General features: G+C 45.2%; 1 protein-coding gene across 1 annotated transcript in view; it reads right to left on the reverse strand.

The window, feature by feature from the left end:
* UGGT2 (UDP-glucose glycoprotein glucosyltransferase 2) overlaps nt 1-19,823 on the reverse strand; it is a 140,968-nt gene that overhangs the window by 23,826 nt on the left and 97,319 nt on the right. Inside the window, exons 23-28 of the mRNA XM_015417131.1 lie at nt 18,044-18,139; nt 16,460-16,562; nt 14,939-15,018; nt 11,479-11,668; nt 5,145-5,303; nt 4,414-4,499 (exon numbers count right to left, since the gene is read on the reverse strand). Of these exons, the coding sequence (XP_015272617.1) occupies nt 4,414-4,499; nt 5,145-5,303; nt 11,479-11,668; nt 14,939-15,018; nt 16,460-16,562; nt 18,044-18,139 (714 nt within the window). The remainder of the gene's footprint in view (nt 1-4,413; nt 4,500-5,144; nt 5,304-11,478; nt 11,669-14,938; nt 15,019-16,459; nt 16,563-18,043; nt 18,140-19,823) is intronic.

The raw sequence follows: 19,823 nt of genomic DNA on the forward strand, positions 1-19,823 counted from the left end.
AATATGTTTATACATGCTATTCAGGGAATACCCAATTTAATTTCTAAATTACACTGTCACACATACCCCCCCCCCCAGCTCAGGATTACTGGATGTCCATCAAGACACTTCTGCAAAGACTGTTTTTTCCATATCTGTTTAATTTGTCTAACGTGCTAACAGGTCTTCATGTCCATACCTACCCCCAGATAGACAAGGGAAATCTGAAGGTTATTGCAGAATGCGATTTTTTTCAACACACAACAGATAGAAAATTTTAATTCTTTTCAGTAAGGTGTATTTCACAACTTACTCAGGTGTTCTGTGTCACTGTCACCAGTATTATTACCTGCCTCAGTAAGAACATAAGAAGAGCCCTGCTGGATCAGACCAATGGTCCACCTAGTACAGCACCCTGTCTCACACAGTGGCTAAGCAGTTCCTCTGGAGGTCCACCAACAGTGCACAGAGGAAAGGTCTTCCCCTGATGTTGACTCTTGGCTCTGGGATTCAGAGGTTTACTGCCTCTGAATATGGAAATTCCTTTTAGTCACTATGGCCACATGCCAAAGGTTCTCTATATATCTAGTCACAATGGTCAGTAGCCACTTGTCAAGAAACTGAGTCCCTACTGCAGTTTCTTGTTTTGTGCTAAACATTGGTTCAGGCTTCATTCCAATCTCTAGGCCTGAAAGTAAGTCCAAATGGAAAACAACCGTGAAGATTTAGTAAGCTGACCTCATAATATAACAGTCCAGGTGTAAGGAATGGAGTAATCCTTATCTCTGCCTCCTCCTTTGTTGCCAAGGATAGAATTATGGCATCCTAAAAGGTAAGGGTAAAGGTCTCCCTTGCTCGAAAGCCAGTCGAATCCGACTCTAGGGTTGCGGTGCTCATCTCCGTTTCAAAGCCGAAGAGCCAGCGCTGTCCGAAGACGTTTCCGTGGTCATGTGGCCGGCATGACTAAACACCAAGGCGCACGGAACGCTGTTACCTTCCCACCAAAGTGGTACCTATTTATCTACTTGCAATTTCTTGCTTTCGAACTGCTAGGTAGGCAGGAGCTGGAACTAGAGACGGGAGCTCACTCCATCATGCGGCACCCGGGTCTTGAACTGCTGAACTACTGACCTTCCACAGCCTGCAGTTCAGCGTCTTAACCACTTGATCCTAGCAACCAATTAATTGCATTCCATTTAATTAGTGTCATGATTTACACCTGCTACAGCTGGGAGGATGAAGCTGCAGATCACCCTGCTAGCTCATCCTAGTTTAGACTTCCTTGAGGTCATATGCCGAGTCACCCCACCAATTGGGGTCTAGTTGGTCTAAAGGCCCCAGACCAAGGATCTAATTGGTCTAAGGGCCCCAGACCACATTGGATTTTTGACCATAAAGTTTAGCCCGTTCAATCGGTTGCTGGCTTGTAGCTTGTATTCATGCATGGCTATCTTGCTCATCGGATTCTGGATGCGTTACTCATGAGCGCTTGACTACTATGGTCCAGGCACCCTGCCAGTCCAATGGTTACTCTGGACAGAGTGGACTTTTGAATGCTGAACGTCTTTAGCTAAGAAGGGTAACATGGTAATTCTGAACCAATGTCTCACTGTGTAGCTAGTCTTTGAATTTAGCTTTGTTATTTTAATTCCTCACTGCTCATGTTCTTTTCAAAATATTCCTGCACACTTTTAATAAATTCTTTTTAATCACCACTGTGGGGTTTTGTTCTTCGGGTGGCTTCAACCTGAATCCAGAGCCTAGACTGATTGTTCACCTACCAAGTTAATTGTGTTGTGGGAACTCATTCTGCAACTGGCCTACCTTGCAGGGTTGAATTTCTTGTTTAGTCCCAGAAAGGTCAGACGCTTGCCCTTGGTGGCAGCTACTAAGACTGTGTGTGTGTGTAGACTCACACACCCAGGGTTTTGTAATTTTGTGTTCTGCGGGTCCTTACCAGCAATCCCTTGGACTAGGGATTGTTGACAGACCCATCTTCCAGGGAGCTGTCTAATCCCCCTTTTAAAGCCATCTCTAACATTGTTGTGCCATGGTTAAAGGTGCCAAGACTAGGATCAGGGAAATCTAGGTTCAGACCCTCATTCTGCCATGAAGCTTGCTGAGTGACCTTGGCCCAGTCACTCCTTAAGGTCCAAACTAGACGTAATGTTCAGCACAAGCCAAACAACAAGATTTTGGTCCGATTGTTGTGATTCATTTGCAGTCTAGTCCTGTGCCTGCTCTGTCTGTAACGTTGTCGGGAGCTGTGGTGCTCAAGCTACAAGAGCCATGTGGGTTTACCTGCCCTCCCCTGTGCTGCTTTCCTGAGCGACAAACAGTATCCTCTTCCAATGGCCATGCTTGCCAACCTCCAAGTGGAGCCTGGAGATCCCCTGGAACGACAACTGATCCCCGGACTACCAAGGTCAGTTCCCCCTGGAATAAATGGTTGCTCTGGGGGATGGACTCTATGCAACTATATGCTCCTGTACTCCGATATATGCCAATAAAGGTTGTGACGTGACGTGACGTGACGTGAACTAAATGTTACTGAAGGCCCTCACCAAACTCCATCCTGCCCAGGCTCCAACCCTAAATCTCCAGGAATGTTCCAACCCAGAGTTGGCAACCCTACAAACTAGCAGCATTGGTGGTGCAAAGTATAGGGACTGGTACCTGACCCCCCCAGGCTCTTGGCCTGAGGCCCCCCCCCCCCAGAGCACCTGATGATGTTTTAATCAGAGAAGGCACAGGATTGGACTGCAAATGAATCATAATATAATCAGGCTGAAATCTTGTCATTCGACATAGCAAATTTAGAACTGCTGTCATCCACAGTGACACATCGTAAGAGATTCTGGCTCACAGGTGCAGCTACTTCAAGATGATGATTGTTGTCACGAACAGCATCAACGTAATGTCTAAATAGCAGAGGAGTTTTTAAAAAGAATTAATTACAAGGAGGAGGCTGGTCGCCTGAAAGCTAATATGTTCGGGGGGAAAATGCATGATTACACCGTGAATCTACAAGCTAACAACAAACCGAACCTGTCTAATTTCAACAAAATCCTCTAGGATTTGGCGCACTTTGCAGTAAAGTGGATCATGGCAGGACGTGAAAATTCTAAGCCAGAGTAACTCAAGTCCTGCACTAAGAACAAATTTTGGAATATGTACTCACGATGGAAAGAAAATTAGTACATAGTTACATATTTTAACTTAATTTTTCCCCATTTCTGGGGGCTAGGCCTCAGCAGGAGGTCAATGGACTTCATTTCTTATTTTATTTTGGGGATTTTTATCTTGCCCTACCTCCAAGGGGGCTCAGGGCAGCTTACATCATGGCATGAAACCGTACATACGTTTCAGAACAATAGTCCATTAAAACATTAATATTAAGTTAAATTCTGACATGATTAAAATTGATGTCACTAATCTAAAATATAGGGCTGCCAAGTAGGGGCGGGGGGTGGGTAAACCCCCGCTTTGGAGGCCCGATTTCCGCCGCCGTGGAATCGGGCCCCGGGGGGAACCCCACCCCCACGTATGCGTCACCAGGAAGTGATGTGGGCACGCTGGGGGCGGGGCCACGGCCATACAAGGGAAAACTCTATGGTTTTCCCTTGTATGGCCGTGCCCCCGCCCCCAGTGTGCCTGGTGTCCTCCCGTCACTTCTGGGTGACGTGCGTGCGCCCCGCGCGCGCATGCACAAGATGCCGGCCGGGAGCCCCCCGCTCCCAGCGAAGATACACTTGGCAGCCCTACTAAAATACCTAATAACTGCAAGCGGCAAGTAATTTAAATCCAACACCCAATAAATTCATGCCACGAAACGGGTGGGGAATCACTCTGATGGAAACCTGGTTCCTCTCCGAGGTGTCAATAGTGCCATTGGGCGCTTAAAGGATGTAATACTGGTTAGGGTTGCACAGTGCTCTTAGTTCTCCCTCCTGTCAATGCAAGACCACCACCCCTTCCCACTTTATATATGAATTACGACCCCATTGTATCTGGGTTGGCCACCATAAACAAAAGAGATTTAAAATATGCAAATGTATGCAAAGATGTGTTCACCACATCTTTCACTGTTGTCTCCTTTTAATCTCTCCCTCTCTTATGTATAGAATCACAGAACATTTAAATAGATTTGGGCTTGGTTTATACTGCAAGTCTGTCAAATTCCCACTTCAGCTGAAACGGGAAGAAAGAGACTAAAAATACAGGCTCCTGTCTAAGCACAAACGTTTTGATCACCATCAGTTCTGCAGAAGATGTGGATAGAAGGAGCAAGCAAAATTAATTATGGTGGTGCCATATCAGATGATAATCAAAACTAACAGCATCTTACAACAAGGCCTTTGATAGTATCCTGAAAGCAACTCTGGTGTCTTGCTGTGTTCACAAATATTGTTCCAAGATGACCTTAGGACTTACTTGAATATTTCATAGATCTCTTCAGATCTTCCTTCACGCAGCCTTAAAATCCAGACGCCTGGGTTTGCTTTCAACTGAAAATATCCCTAAAATACAAAAACACTTTGTTGTTTGGTGGGGGGGTACGGGGGATACCGTTGGTTCATCAGGATGGTGGATGGATATGCTTTGGTAGAGAGTGATAGGTACGCTTATATCTATAATCAAATAGCCAACGTATAGTCATCTCCAGTCATGGAATGGAACTTCCTCCCTTCCCTGTACTGCAGTAGTTCACTGTTCCCCCAAAATGCTACCAGGGGTTTCCGGGGGCACCCAGAAACAGCACTGAGTTTAATGTGGGGGTTTGATGAAGGGGGGGGGCAGGAACTGATAAAAAACAGCACAATAAAACCATGCCTTTGTGTCTAGCTCTCATCATATATTCATGAACAAACAGTATCTACCCTCCAAAAACGGAATTCAAGTTTACTATAAATAGTCCAAAACAGACTTCAAAGCTCACATCCAAATCAAAGCAGCCCATCTTCTTAACTACACACCGGCATATTCAGAGGAGAGAGATTTCCTCCCAGTTAGTGGATTTAGTTAGTTGTTCCTCTTCCCACTGCTATCCCAGCTTTACTTCGAACACTCATTCTAAGACATGAATGTCGACTCTACTTTTGAAAATACTGTCTCCATAGCAAAACCCCCCCACTTCATTCCAGCTAAGTTCAGCCAATACCTACCAGGTTAGCCATCACAATGGTATCAACCTTCACAGGATTATTCTTGGTTCCCAGAGTGAACTGCAGCCCACGAGGTGGCTGTCTAGTGGTGACATCAAAACAATGTCCTTCCAGCAGCAAATATTCTAATTCATACTCTGCTGCAACGATGCCCTCCACCTGTGAAAATACAGTGTTTTAGAAGCCCACTTACAAGAAGAAAGGAAATATATATATCTATATATAAGGATGGCAAAATGTTTTGGGATGTAAGATACCAATGCTCAGTCCTACTGAAAGCAAAGGCCGTGACATGGCTTATATTTCTTGCTATAGAAATCTTGCAGTTCTGTGGCCCCGGTCACATGGAGCATTAGGCACACTAGAGGGACAGAAGATAGGCGGATTTTCCGGGCGCAATCTCACCGCCACATCTGGGAAGCATAGAGCTCCTGTGGCTCACCCGAGGCTTCCCGCTGAAGATGCGGGGTAAAAAACTAGTACCTCAGAGGTACTAGTTTCCGGAAACCGCGGGGCAAGGGCGGGCGTCTGATCACGTTTCCGGTGGCATCCGGTGCCCGCCCATGTCCCGTCATGAAAAGGCTTCCCCCCCCAAGTCTCCACGGATGCGCACAAGCACCCAACGGCACATGCGAATACTTGGATTAAAAGAAAAAAAAAACCACCGATCCGCTTCTTTGCCGCGCCACAGGAGTGAGGTATGATCGGCACCTCCCCCCAACCACAGGAAGTCAGCGGGACATTTGATCCCGCTGCTGCGCAGTAGTTCGCTCTGGGGCAAACAGCCACACCTCCCCCCCCCCCGGCGATATCCGGCCCGTGTGACCGGGCCTAATAAGGGAATGCATGACTAGGCGTTCTCCTCTGTGAGGCAAAAGGAGGGTTCCAACAGCAGAAAGATGCCTCAGTGGGGGGGTGGCACCATGTACATGCTCACAAACTCCTGCGAGGAAGGGCAAGATGAAAGAGTGATATCTTTGCCTCTCTCTGCATTTTTGGAGAGGAGAAACGAACTGGAGGCACCGTTGTCACCCCACATCACCTGCTCCAACCGTGGAGGCTATCTTTTTTCCAAGCAATGAACTGCACTTCAGTTCCGGCAGTACCTGAGACTCCCAAACTAGGAAACTCGGCCACAGCAGCCTCTGGTAGTTTTCTTTTCTAGAGCATCTGTGATTAGGACCTCTAGCAGCTTTTTGAAATCACAATTAGCAGTCCGAGGGGGCTGGTGGCAATATAGGGAGCGGGAGAGTTATTCGGGGATCAGGTATCTAAACTTTCTCCAGATGGTCCTTCCAACACTAAAACCCTCCCCCCTCCTAATCTGTACTTAACTTTGGAGTAGGAAGATCCAGGTGGTCAGCCATGTTGGTCTGAAGCAGTGGAACAAATTTGGAGTCCAGGGGGGCACCTTTGAGACCAACGGAGGTTTATTCAAGGTATGAGCTTTCGTGTAGATGAGGTTCTAAACTTATAGCCAGGGACTTTAATTGGCTGTTAAGTCCCTGCTTCGGTGGGAAGGTAACAGCGTTCCGTGCGCCTTGGTGTTTAGTCATGCCGGCCACATGACCACGGAAACGTCTTCGGACAGCGCTGGCTCTTCGGCTTGGAAACGGAGATGAGCACCGCAACCCTAGAGTCGGATTCGACTAGCTTTCGAGCAAGGGAACCTTTACCTTTTTTTAGAAGTTTAGAACTTCATCTGAAGCTAGCAATCCAAAACAGTCCAGTGGCACCTTTAAGACCAAGTTTTTTTCAGGTACAAGCTGTGAGGACAGATCTGCACATCCCCCCCCCCCGGACTCTAAATTTGTTCTGGAGTAGGAAGACAGGCTTGAGTTAGGTGCCTATCTGTTTCTTCTCACAAGGAATAATCACAGTATGAAAGGGACTACTTTAATTGTGAAAGAGCCTTAGGAAGAACTGTTTAACATAACCCCTAGCTCAGAGGTCCTTCCCCAACCTCAATTCAAAGTAGCCATGTAGGGCTACTACTACTACCACTACCAATAATAGTGCTCCATCAAGTTGCAACCAATGCATAGCAACTCCAGGACCCTGGGATTTTCAAGGGATGAGCAGAGGTGGTTTGCCACTGCCTGCTTCTGCATAGCAAATTCAGCCTTCCTTGGTAGTCTCCCATCTCAGAACTAAACATGTCTGACTCTGCTTCGCTTCCAAGCTCTGATGAGCTTGGACTAGTCTGGGCTACTAGGCTGCTGTGGGGTCTTGATACAGCTTTTAAAAACCGCAAGAGAATTGCAATTAGGCTCTGTCATGTCACGTCTAATTTGCCCTTCAGAGCACAGGGTAACACCCAGAGTAAAATTAAAGTATTGCCCTGCCGCTTCAGCACTGCCAGCTGTCCAAACTGTTGGTGGGAGTCTTTTCCTTTCCTCGGAATTTTCAACATGCAGAGGAGAACTCTTTTTGCAGACAGACCAATCTGGGAAAGGAATTAGCACTAAATTTTAGTGGTCGTGAAAGCCGGTGAATAGTAGTCAATAGTGTCCAAACTGAGGCCTTCCTTTAAACACAAGGAAGGAAAATAATCACACTCTGCGTTAACTACAAAGGCCCTGGTGTGTGGTAATTACATCAGATCCTCAGTCTTCACCCAAATCACAATAGACTTCTTTTCCTTCCCCACTCCGTAAGCAGCTATATATGCAAATGCAGCACGATTCTATTACAGCAGCTCCTATTTGGGACTTATCTTCCTCCACATATTTTGGATAAAGCTGATAATTAGCTTTTAATAAATGCAAAAGCAAGGCTGGCTCCTGGTCTTTGGGTCCCCAGGAAGAATACAGAACTTAACTGCCTCTGACCTAGCTGAGCTTAGTGCGATGTGACAGCGCACCCCAACATTACCCATGATGTCTATGAGACTCTAGGGTCTGCTCTCACTTTAGTGGATCTCTAAACAGTTGTGGTAAGTACCTGATCTTGCCAGCCTACTAGTTCTAAATATACTGGAGGGTTAGAACCTGAACACTACTCTATTCTTACAAGTCTCTCAACCCCAAATGCTCATCAGTGCAATGTTCTCAGTAACACAAGCAGAGGCAATAGAACAAGGTTTGAGTCCAGTGGCACCTTAAGACCAACAAAGTTTAATTCAAGGTACGAACTTTCATGTGCACGCACGCTTCCTCAGATACAATGAAATGGAATTTACCAGTCCATACATATATAAGGCAGAGGTTAAACAGCAAATTAGCATACAGCATAATGATGTTTTAACAGATGCAAACAGGAATAACAAGCTAAGTTTATAAGGTCACCGTTGTTTGGATTTAATTATGGGGGGGGAACAGTGAAGCAAATAAATGTGTAAAAATTGGAGACAGATCAGTAAATATGTCATTCTTAATAGTAGAGTGCTAAAAATAATTACCTGAGACCTTGTTGTTATGCTCCATCGGTCTCCTCTCAAGCATGGATTTAAACCCAAACAATGGTGACATTATATTTATTTATTTATTGTATTTCATTTATAACCCGCCCTCCCCGCACACGAGCTCAGGGCGGCTTACAAAACACCGAGGTGTAATACAACACCACAAGTTCAAAACAATTAAGGCACGCAGTGCAATAAAATACAATTAAAACAGTTTAAACACAGTGGACAACTCCCAGGATCCATCGCAACTAATATGCTCACTCCCTATTGTACATCAAATTGGGGTCAATGAGAGGGGTGCCATCGGCCACGATGTTCAGGTGGCCAATCAGCCCAACCTGGCGGTACTGCTCTGCGATCATCCGTTGGTGGTAGCGCTGGCGGCTCCTATTCAAAAGCCTGGCGGAAGAGCTCCGTCTTACAGGCCCTAGAGAACTGTACCAGGTCCCACAGGGCCCTGATCTCCTCCGGGAGCTCATTTCACCAGATAGGAGCCGCCACCGAAAAGGACCTGGCCCTTGTGGCAACAAGCCTGGCCTCCTTAGGGCCCGGGGTCACTAGGCGGTGTTGTGCATAAGTATAAGTATAAACTTAACCTGTTATTTCTGTTTGCATCTGTTAAAACATCTACATTATGCTGTATGCTAATCTGCTGTTCAACCTCTTCCTTATATATGTATGTGCATGCAAACAAAAAGCTCATACCTTTAATAAAACTTTGTTGGTCTTAAAGGTGCCACTGGACTCCAAACTTTGTTCTTCTGCTTCAGACCAACACAGCTACCCACCTGGATCTATCTACAAGGAGAGGCGATAAGTTGTTTCTATGTCATATGTCTAATTCTGAATGTGACCTCAAACTAAGGATCAAAAAATCTGCGTCGTGGGATCAGGTACAGAAACAATACTGGGGGGGCAGTTATATGGAGAAGCAGTGTGTGTGTGTTTGTGTGTGTGCACGCACATATCACAGGTTTTAAGAAATGCTAATCAGGATCCCATGACATCATGGAATTGCTTAGGAATCCCATACAACTAGGAATTTTTTTAAGAGTTAGGAGCGGTAGAGAGAAGGGGGAGGAAGCCAGGGCAGGAGGGCCAATGGAGAGAATGAGACCGTGTGCGACTCCAATAACAAAAAGGCCAACGCTATGCTGGGGATTATCAGGAAGGGAATTGAAAACATATCAGCCAGTATCATAATGCCCTTGTATAAATCGATGGTGCGTCCTCATTTGGAGTACTGCGTACAGTTCTGGTCACCCCACCTCAAAAAGGATATTATAACATTGGGGAAAGTGCAGAAAAGGGCAACTAGAATGACAAAAGGGTCGGAACACTTTTCCTATGAAGAAAGGTTAAGACACTTGGGTCTCTTTATCTTGGAGAAATGACGGCTGAGGGGTGACATGATCGAGGTTTACAAGATTATGCATGGGATAGAGCAGGTAGAGAAAGAGGTACTTTTCTCCCTTTTTCACAACACAAGAACTCACGGGCACTCAGTGAAATTGCTGAGCAGTTGGGTGAGAGCGCATAAAAGGAAGTACTTCTTCACCCCAAGAGTGATTAACGCATGGAATTCATTGCCACAGGAGGTGGTGGCGGCTACAAGCATGGACGGCTTCAAGAGGGGATTAGATAAACATATGGAGCAGAGGTTCACCAGTGGCTATTAGCCACAAGGTATAGACAGGAACTCCCAGTCTGAGGCAAGTGATGCTCTGTATTCTTGGTGCTTGGGGGGGCCAGCAGTGGGAGGGCTTCTAGTGTCCTGGCCCCACTGCTGGACCTCCTGATGGCACCTGGTATTTTTGGCCACTGTGTGACAGAGTGTTGGACTGGATGGGCCACTGGCCTGATCCAACACTGGCTTCTCTTCTAAGCAGTGTGCGGAGGAGGAATCAGAAGTGACGGGAGGTTAGGGGGAAGAGGGCAGGGTAAAAATGCAAATAAATAAATAAAGAGGAGAAGGTGGTGACAAGCACAAGGGGATGGAAGGAAGGGGAAAGGAAGTGGAGGAATGAAAATTCTCCTCCCTGTGAATTTTTCACAGGTCCTAGAATTGTAACTAGCGTAACACCTATTTTATCCTTCAGCAGCATCAGCAGCTCTTATAATGTGTGGTAAGCACCTCTTAAGGAGCTGCGGTGGCTCAAGTGGTTAAGACACTGAACTGCAGGCTGTGGAAGGTCAGGAGTTCAGCAGTTCGAGACCCGAGTTGCCGCATGACGGAGTGAGCTCCCGTCTCTAGTTCCAGTTCCTGCCAACCTAGCAGTTCGAAAGCAAGAAATTGCAAGTAGATAAATAGGTACCGCTTCGGTGGGAAGGTAACAGCGTTCCGTGCGCCTTGGTGTTTAGTCATGCCGGCCACATGACCACGGAAACGTCTTCGGATAGCGCTGGCTCTTCGGCTTTGAAACAGAGATGAGCACCGCAACCCTAGAGTCGAATTCGACTGGCTTTCGAGCGAGGGAACCTTTTCCTTTAAGCACCTCTTAAAACAAGATGGTGATGATGGTGCATCACAAAACAGTCTATACTGTGTGGGGAGGAGGGGATGATGATAGACAAAGGAAATTAGCCCCAGATTTCCATATGCATGTATATTGTGTAAGACCACGGGCATTTTCTAAAGGAACTTTTGGATAAAAACATTTGCTATTTTTTAACACCTATTTTCTGGCTCTGTTGGGTAGTATGGATTCAAGTATATTCTTTTTCTCATAAGGACTCAGCAATATTACGATAGACATTAGATGTCATAATTAAACATACTGTGCTTGGGCAGTTTTACATTTTGAAACCTTGGAACATTTCTCTTTAGAAAAGTTAAAGATTTAAAAAAAACAAAGTATCTAAAAGTTCACAAATTTGCTGATTTATACTTCATAATTCCTCCAATTTTGTTCAGGAACTAGTACTTACCTCTTTTAAGTGAATGTTATCAAGGTCGTAAGAACTGTTCACTGCTTCAACAATCCAGCTTTCTGGAGTGATCATGTTTAGAGTCAGAAGAGGGGATTCGGGCATTTCCAAGAAGTTTGCTCCAGGTGCACGAGGAAAGACGTTATGGGTCCCAGAAGTGAGTTCTGGCTCCAAAACAAAACGATAAAAACTGTGAACAGAAATAAAACAAGAAGGCAGGTGTTAGACAAGAGTGAAAAATGACAGATTAAAAAGCAGCTGCAAAATTTTGTATCTAGCGATGTACAACTTCTGGAAATTTTGAAACCATGGAACAACACCCCCTGGTGAAAAATGGAATTTGGAGGGGGGAAATGAAATATATGCATTTTCCTATCAACTCTACATTTCTTTTATTACTTTAACATAAAATGCATAATTTCAGGCTTAGCTTAATAGCTGACATATTTATGAAATGTAAAACTATAAGTGCCCTTCTTTTCCACAAGCAAAATGACAAACACGCTCTATACAAAAGTAAGAGAAAGAACTGCGAACAGCTACACCCTGTGCTACCATCACATGTGCATCTTACTTTTTGCTTTCTGAGAGGTATTAAAAAAGAACACCAAAAACAGACATTTTGTAGAAAACAAAAAAGTCTATTACTTGTATGAGAACAATCTTATAAAGTCATAATAGGTCTAGTAACATATCTATCAAGTTAAACTTTAGCACACTGAAACAATGAACTAGTCTATAGGGTTACTATCATCACACACATCATAGCATATTAACTGTGCCAAATGTAAACAATTAGTAAATATATCCTTAAAAATATTGTATGTGCTTGCAGTACAGTTGCTTCACCTAAAGGCCATCCAGATGGGTTTGAAGACCTGCCCTCTACGGAAGGCCCTTTACAGAAGAATAATAAGAAATGGTGTCATATATTACTATGCTGTAAACTGCCCTGGGGATTCTTAGTTGAAAGGTGGTCTATTAATAAACTGAAACAAACACAGTATTATCATTTGATAATGCTACAGATTGTCTAACATAAAACTCTTCATACAGTATATTTTGAAAGTATAACAACTTGTCCTGAGTCCTTGAAAAGCATTTACACCATTCCAAAGGGGAAAAGAGTCCCTAGAAGCCCCCCCCCCAGTGTTGTAAAAAAATTCCCAGTTTTTCCATTGGAAAAGTAAGTCTTTGAAAGTAACTGGGGGAGACACCTTTTTAAAAACATTTTTCTAGGCCTTCATATTTCTATTTGCATTGCTAAAAAAAGGGACATTCATCTTTAATTGCTTTAAATCTATTCCACATACTCATTGTTTATTAGCATATCTATACCCAGGGCTTTGTTTTCTCGGGGAATGTGTGGGAGTGGAGTTCTAGAACCTCTTCAACCAAATTCTTTTTGGAATGTTTAAATGTTCATGAGTTTTCAGTGTACAGACTGAAAACATTTCCTTCTTGAGAGTTCTAGCACCTCTTTTTCAAGAAAAGAAAAGAAAAGAAAAGAAAAGAAAAGAAAAGAAAGAAAAGAAAAGCCTTGTTTATACCTAATAGCCAAGTATGGGCCAATCAGCAGATCTCTAAATCCAAGGATCAGGCCCACACTGATAGTAAACAGAGGTTTCTGCAAACTTGGGGACCCCCAAGGTTTGCAGAAAAATCTGAAATGAAAGAGGGGATGTGTGCCAGGAAAAAAACGTGGGGGGAGACAAAACAAAGGCAGAGGGAATGGGATGCTCCCTCCCTGCAAATTCCTTGCGGGCTCCTGCTTCTAGCAACACTATTTGTGAAGTCGTAAGTCCTTAATTCACAAAGTCTGGAAGGAGACCTTTTGGTCGCTTTATTTTTAACTTCGAAACGCTTCATAAAAGTTCTAACTCAAATCTGAATCATGCGCAACCACTACTAGTCCAATCCTCAACAAAACATTCTGTTCATGGTCAACACTTGCTGTGAATGTAGCAATCACCACTACCCCCCTAAAAATAGAACAGCATTTCAGGATATAGCGTTTGCAAGCAAAATGTGTCCTATTCTTTGGGCAAGTCCACTACCCTGTCACAAACATGAAGCAGATAATGATTAATTTCCTGCCCAAAATTCCATTTTATGCCTGAGAGAAAGCAAAATACAAGCCACAGAAATTCGTAATATTGTAACAAATGATCTAATTAGTTTGGTAAAAGGAACAGGTTTCCTGGCTGTTGGTTACAAAGTAAAAAGCAAATACAGCAAAAATGATAAATAAATGGTAATACTATTAGCTGTGATAAGCGTTTCTAATTATGAGCTTTCTTACTGTGAGGACATACTTTGATTAAAGGACAATTTTGCGGCATTAATACACCACTAAGGTTACATCTACACACCAAAGGATGGAGAATTCCTGCATTTCTGCTGTGCATCTTTTAAACATATTATAAACCATGTCAGGGGTCGTTTAATAGAAAAAGAGCTAGGGGAACTCATTAGCATAACTCATTAGCATATGCCACACACCCTGACATCACCGGAGGTGTGTCATGAGACCACACACCCCTGACATCACCAGAAGTGTGTCATAAGGCCACACCCACTGCCATCACCGGAAGTGTGTCATAAGGCCACACCCACCACTCAGTTAGTCTTAGTCTTAAAGGTTAGTCTTAAAGGTGCTATTTGAACTCTTGGACTATTTTGCAGCAACAGACTAACACAGCTACCTTGGGGAAGCTCCTGGATGGGGCTGGGAGTCCTTGCGGAGGCCACGTGGAGTGGCCTCGGCCAGGCAGAGGGGGAGGACGCCAACTTACCCTCCTGATTCTTCCTCCTTCTGCAACAGAATGAGGCTGGAAGAAGGGGGCGGCCGGAAGAAGGGGCGGGGCTTTGTCGTGTGCCCCGCCCCCCTGCACCTCACCCGGGGGAACTGCGATCCCCCCCAAATGACCTCTGAACCATGTATCCCTGACCTGGATGGCCCAGGCTAGCCCAATCTCATCAGCTCTCGAAATCTAAGCAGTGTCGTCGATCCTGGTTAGTACTTGGATGGGAGACCTCCAAGGAAGTCCGGGGTTGCTACAAAGAGGCAGGCCATGGCAAACCACCTCTGAACGTCTCTTGCCTTGAAAACCCTACAGGGTTGCCATATGTCGGCTATGGCGAGATGGCACTTTACACACACGCAAATAACATGTACCTTTTTAGGATTCAGAGAAGAGACAGCAGGGAGCTGATGCTTGGGCACCTGACAAGGCTGGAAGACCAAGTCTTTGTGGGAAATAAAAAAAGTGGAAGAGCGATCTCTGCAACCTGTGGAGAGTTTGACGAGTAGGCACTTGAGGGTACTGAGAGGAATGTTGACCGCCGGATTTTGGAATGGCCAAGGTAAGTGACCGCCCTACAGGCAAGACTACTCCTTCAAGACACATCTTGTGTTACATCACAAATTTCACCAAACACATTTTTGCCTCCTACTTACCTATTCAAAGGTGCTTCTGACAGCTTGGTTCTACAGTTCATGAACAGCTTCACCCTCATGTTGACAACCTGACCAAGAACCTGACAGAAACATTTCTCACATTTTAAAAAGTGGTTTCTGAGGACCGTCTCTAGTTCTAGACACACAAACGTTCTTCTGGGGATAAGCTCTTTTATTCTTTGCATTAAATGAAGTACCCAGAGACTGAGCCATATATTTTAAACAGCTTCCTAACCTTTATATTTTGTGGCTTACAAACATTTACACAATTAACCCCCCCTCCCTTTTTTGAAGTTGACAGTTTATGAGCATACACAGACTCTTGAGTTTAAGCGGGGAAGAAATAATGCTGTTTCCTCCTACTCTCCCCCTGCTGGGGAGAAGTAGTTTGCTATTCAAGCCCCCTAGGAATGAGGAGAAGAAGTTGGATAAGGCTCTTACTTTCCGGAGGTCAAAAGTTCTTCCTGCTGCTGAAGGGAGGGGCGAATTTTTACTTGTTTTGGTGAGGTGTCATTTTTAGCAGCTGCAGGAAGAGTAGCTATCCATATGACCTCGATTTCCCACTTAAATGGTGGGCAACAACATCCTTTGGAGATCACAAGTCAGCTAGTGAGGTCAGAGGGCAACACCAGGGAGAGGGGAAGACCCAGGCTTTGATAGATTATAAACAGTGTCTGAGAAAAATTTGCTGTAAAGAAGGAAGGGCAAACAACTGCCCCCATTACCAGGATCTGCAGTTGCACATAGAGATTAGAAGGCACAGTAGACCTGTCCTCTCCCCCATCTTTGAGGTCAACTTCCCTGTCCTGGCTCCAGGATTTGTGGGGGGGGAGGTACTCAGGAGAAACCTATGAGTTTTTACATTTGTTAGACACAGGGCTATTTTTGGGCAGGAACGCACAGGAACGGAGTTCCGGCTGGCTTCAGAGTTGACCACACCCACTACAGCCAAAACCTCTGTGTGGGAGGCTACAGAGGGAAGGCCTGGAGAGTGACAACCCCCCCCCCCCCGTGACTCCGAGGCCAGCAGGCCAGGGGGTCCCTGGAAGGATTAAATGCCTCCCCGTGCCTTCCCCGGCCTGTCCAAGGCTTGGCTCGCCTGAGCTCCCCACAGCCACGGGGTGACCAGACAAGCCAAGGGAAGGCATGGGGTGTGTGGCCTAATATGCTAATGTGTTTCTGCTGTTGGGTGTGGCCTATTATGCTAATGAGTTCCTGCTGGGCTTTTTCTACAAAAAAAGCCCTGGTTAGACACCATGAAGCGTCATCACTTGGCTGAAAAAAGTGGCTGGGAGGAAAACCCTCATAAATAGAAAAACCCACACATTACAGTAGTTTTCCAATGAGGTAATCAATTTGAAATACATTCTCTCCTCAGTGGTATTAAAAATTATTATATTCCATGTGCCACATTTGCTGCCTATCCTTCCCTCAAGTATCTCAAGGAACTACTCTGTGAGGCAGATCAACCCCAAGAGAGGACGTGGCTGACCCAAAGTCAAGAAGCAAGTGAAAACTTACAATTAGTAAGTGTGCCAACTTCTGTGCTTCTCGTGTCAATGGATCTACAATACCAACGACATCCAGGAAAGGTTCATTTTGCTGTGGCTCTAACTTCAGTACACTGCAGAAAGGGAGAGGGGAAATCAGATATGGAAAAGGTCATGTGAGATTTGAAGGCACAACATCTACAGCAGGGGTCTCCAACCTTTTCCAGCCTATGGGCACCTTTTGGAATTCTGACAAAAAGCGGTGGGTGCAACCGTAACATGGCTGCCACAGAAGGCAGGGCCTGCCACAAAATGGCAGCCATAGAAGGGGGAGCCAAAGAGACACACCGATGAAGCTCAAGTATAAAGGAGAAGTGTAATTAAAAACACACAGAGAAAGAAGTGTGTGAGAGAAAATAAAACCAACATTGTGGTGGCAGCTATCACCAAAACACTGTTTTAATCCGATCTCCAGTAGCCAATCAGAAGCCCTGCTGGAAAGAGCCCCCCCCCCGCCACACCCACGTTGTAAAAACATTTGATGAGCACTGTGGTGCCCATGGGCACCATGTTGGAGACCACTCATCTACAGGAACTGTTACATCATACAAACTAGGGCTGCCAACCTCCAGGTGGTGCCTGGAGATCTCCTGGGATTACAACGGATCTCCAGGCGGCAGAGTTCAGTTCACCTGGAGAAAAGGGCTGCTCTGGATGGTGGACTGTATGGCATTATACCCCACACTGAAGTCCCTCCCCAAACCCTGCCCTCTTCAGGCTCCGCCCCCAAAATCTCCTGGTATTTCCCAACCCAGATTTCGCAACCCTAAAACAAATATATATTCTGGGTGAGCACACATAATTGCATCATTTGTAGTTTCACCACAAAGTGAGAATGAAGAGCATTTATTTTCAATTATGAAGAATTTAGCCGATGAAGTCTTAGGAAATCTGCGAAGGTCTGTATTCTAAGTATTCCACTAAAAGTATTTAAAGCCTGTCTGTACTTTAACTGCATTTCAGCTCAGAGCCAGTTTGGTGTCACGGTTAAGTGTGTGGACTCTAATCTGGGAGAACCGGGTTTGATTCCCCACTCCTCCACTTGCACCTGCTGGATGACCTTGGGCAAGCCATAGTTCTGGCACAGCTGTTCTTGAAAAAGAGCAGTTTCTGTTGGAGCTCTCTCAGCCCCATGTACCTCACATGGTGTCTGTTGTGGGGAAGGGGGAGGGAAAGGAGTTTGTAAGCCGCTCTGAGACTCCCTTGGGTAGTGAAGGGCGGGGTATGAATCCAATCTCTTCTTCTTCTTATGAGAGCACATTTTGGGTTTTTTATTTTTCAGATTATACAAGAAAACACCGTGTTGGAAGTTGCATCATGTTTGATGGGCAAAGTGGGGCACTTGAGGCTGCCGTAAATCACTTTAGATGGAGAGTATTGCTCATTGCCTGGCTAGTATTCACCATGTATTTAGTTGTAAATCAAGCGCTATGAGCAGCTTCTTGAGGTTTTGAAAGATCTTATATAATATATGACGCTTGGATATACTAACGTATCATAAAATCACAAATGCATTATGATTTAAACAAAACAAACTACTTAAGAGTCTTTTAACCTGAGTTGCTCTTTGAGAAATTCAACATCTTGGCGGACGTCTGTTTTCGGCAATGAAGAAAGGAGGGCATCCACTTTCATTACTAAACGACTGCCACTAAAAGGGGGGAAAATCCACCATTTATTTTTCAGTCTGCGTTTCAGTCACAAGTAAATTCGTCAGCAGCAGAGGTTGTTCCCCCCCCCCCAATGATCCTTTAAAGACATCACCACAGTATTTTCCAAGGGTTTCAATGGCCAAAAATATGAGAGGGGATGTAAACTCCCAATTGTATTAATGTACTTTAAAAGACTAGGAAAGCAAGAATTTGAACAGCAACCGTTAGTTTGGAAGACATATTAAAAAATGGGTATTTCCCTTGGGCAGATTTATCTTCCGGTATTCCATCTTAACTGTGCTGGTCTGTTCCACCAAAAATCTCTTTTAATCACTAGTTTTTGCTTCAGAAATTCAACATTCCAGATCTTATACTGGTAGATAACTCACTGAGAAGCAAAATTATCTTCCTCTTCTATTAACACCAGGGGCAGCCTGAAACGTAATCATCTTTTCTCCATGAGCTGGGCAAACACAAGCAATCGAAGATTTAAATTTTCTTACTTTAAGTGTATTACCCACCCTATTTAGATTCCCCCCGCCCCCCGCTTCCGTAGGGCTCAGGGCAGTTCACACCAATTTGGTTTGTTACAATGTAAAATCAGTTAAAACCTTAAAACCACAATATTTAAAACATTCAAAAACATTTAAACGTTTTAAAAACAAGACAGCAATGCTAGTGTTCAGTCAGGGTGAGGAGGGTGCCAGGCAGATATAAAGAACGGTCTCTGGCTTCAACCAAAGGCCTGGTAGAACTTCTCTGCCTTACATGCCCTGCGAAACTTTAATAGATCAGACAGGGCATGGATGTCACTTGGAAGAGAGTTCCACCAGCTGGGGCCAGCACGGAAAAGGTCCTGACCCTGGTCGAGGCCAGCCAGATATCTTTTGGGCCGGGAAACCAGCAGAAGGTTCTTATCCTCTGATCTTAATGCCCTTTGGGGGACATATCGGGAGAGGTAGTCCTGAAGATATGAAGGCCCCTGACTGTTTAGGGCTTTAAAGGTTAGCACCAAAACCTTGAATCTGATCCGGTGTGCCACTGGCAACCAATGCAGTTTGTGCAGCACTGGATGTAGGTGTGCCCTCCATGGGGTCCCTGTAAGGACCCATGCTGCCACATTTTGTACCAGTTGTTGGAGCTTCTGGGTCAGTTTCAAGGGTAACCCTATGTAAAGTGAACTACAGTAATCCAGCCTGGAGGTGACCGTTGCATGGATTACTGTGGCAAGGTCAGGGCAAGACAGCTGTCTGACCTGGTACAGTTGGAAAAATGACTGCCAGACAACATTGGTGATCTGGGCCTTCATAGATAAAGGGGGGTCCCGGATCAACCCCAGACTCTTGATGGTAAGTGCCAGTGTCAAAGGCACCCTATCAAGGGCTGGGAATTGGCTCCCCAATCCCAAGTCACACGCCCCCCCAGCCACAGAACCTCCATTTTAGTTGGATTCAGCGTCAACCAGCTTTGCTTCAACCATCCCACTACGGCCTCCAAACCCTCAGCCAGGTTTTTCAGTCTGGCGGCCGCACGTCAGCAGATACAGGTGGGTGTCAGCGGCATATTGGTGACACCCAAGCCCAAAGCTCCAAACCAGCTGGGTGAGGGGGCACATATAGATATTAAGCAGCACTGGGGAGAGGATTGCCCCCTGAGGCATTCCATTTATTAGTGTCTAGTTGA

This window comes from Gekko japonicus, unplaced genomic scaffold (genome assembly GCF_001447785.1).
Source record: "Gekko japonicus isolate JY-2015 unplaced genomic scaffold, Gekko_japonicus_V1.1 scaffold927, whole genome shotgun sequence".
In the NCBI taxonomy this organism is placed as follows: Eukaryota; Metazoa; Chordata; class Lepidosauria; order Squamata; family Gekkonidae; genus Gekko; species Gekko japonicus.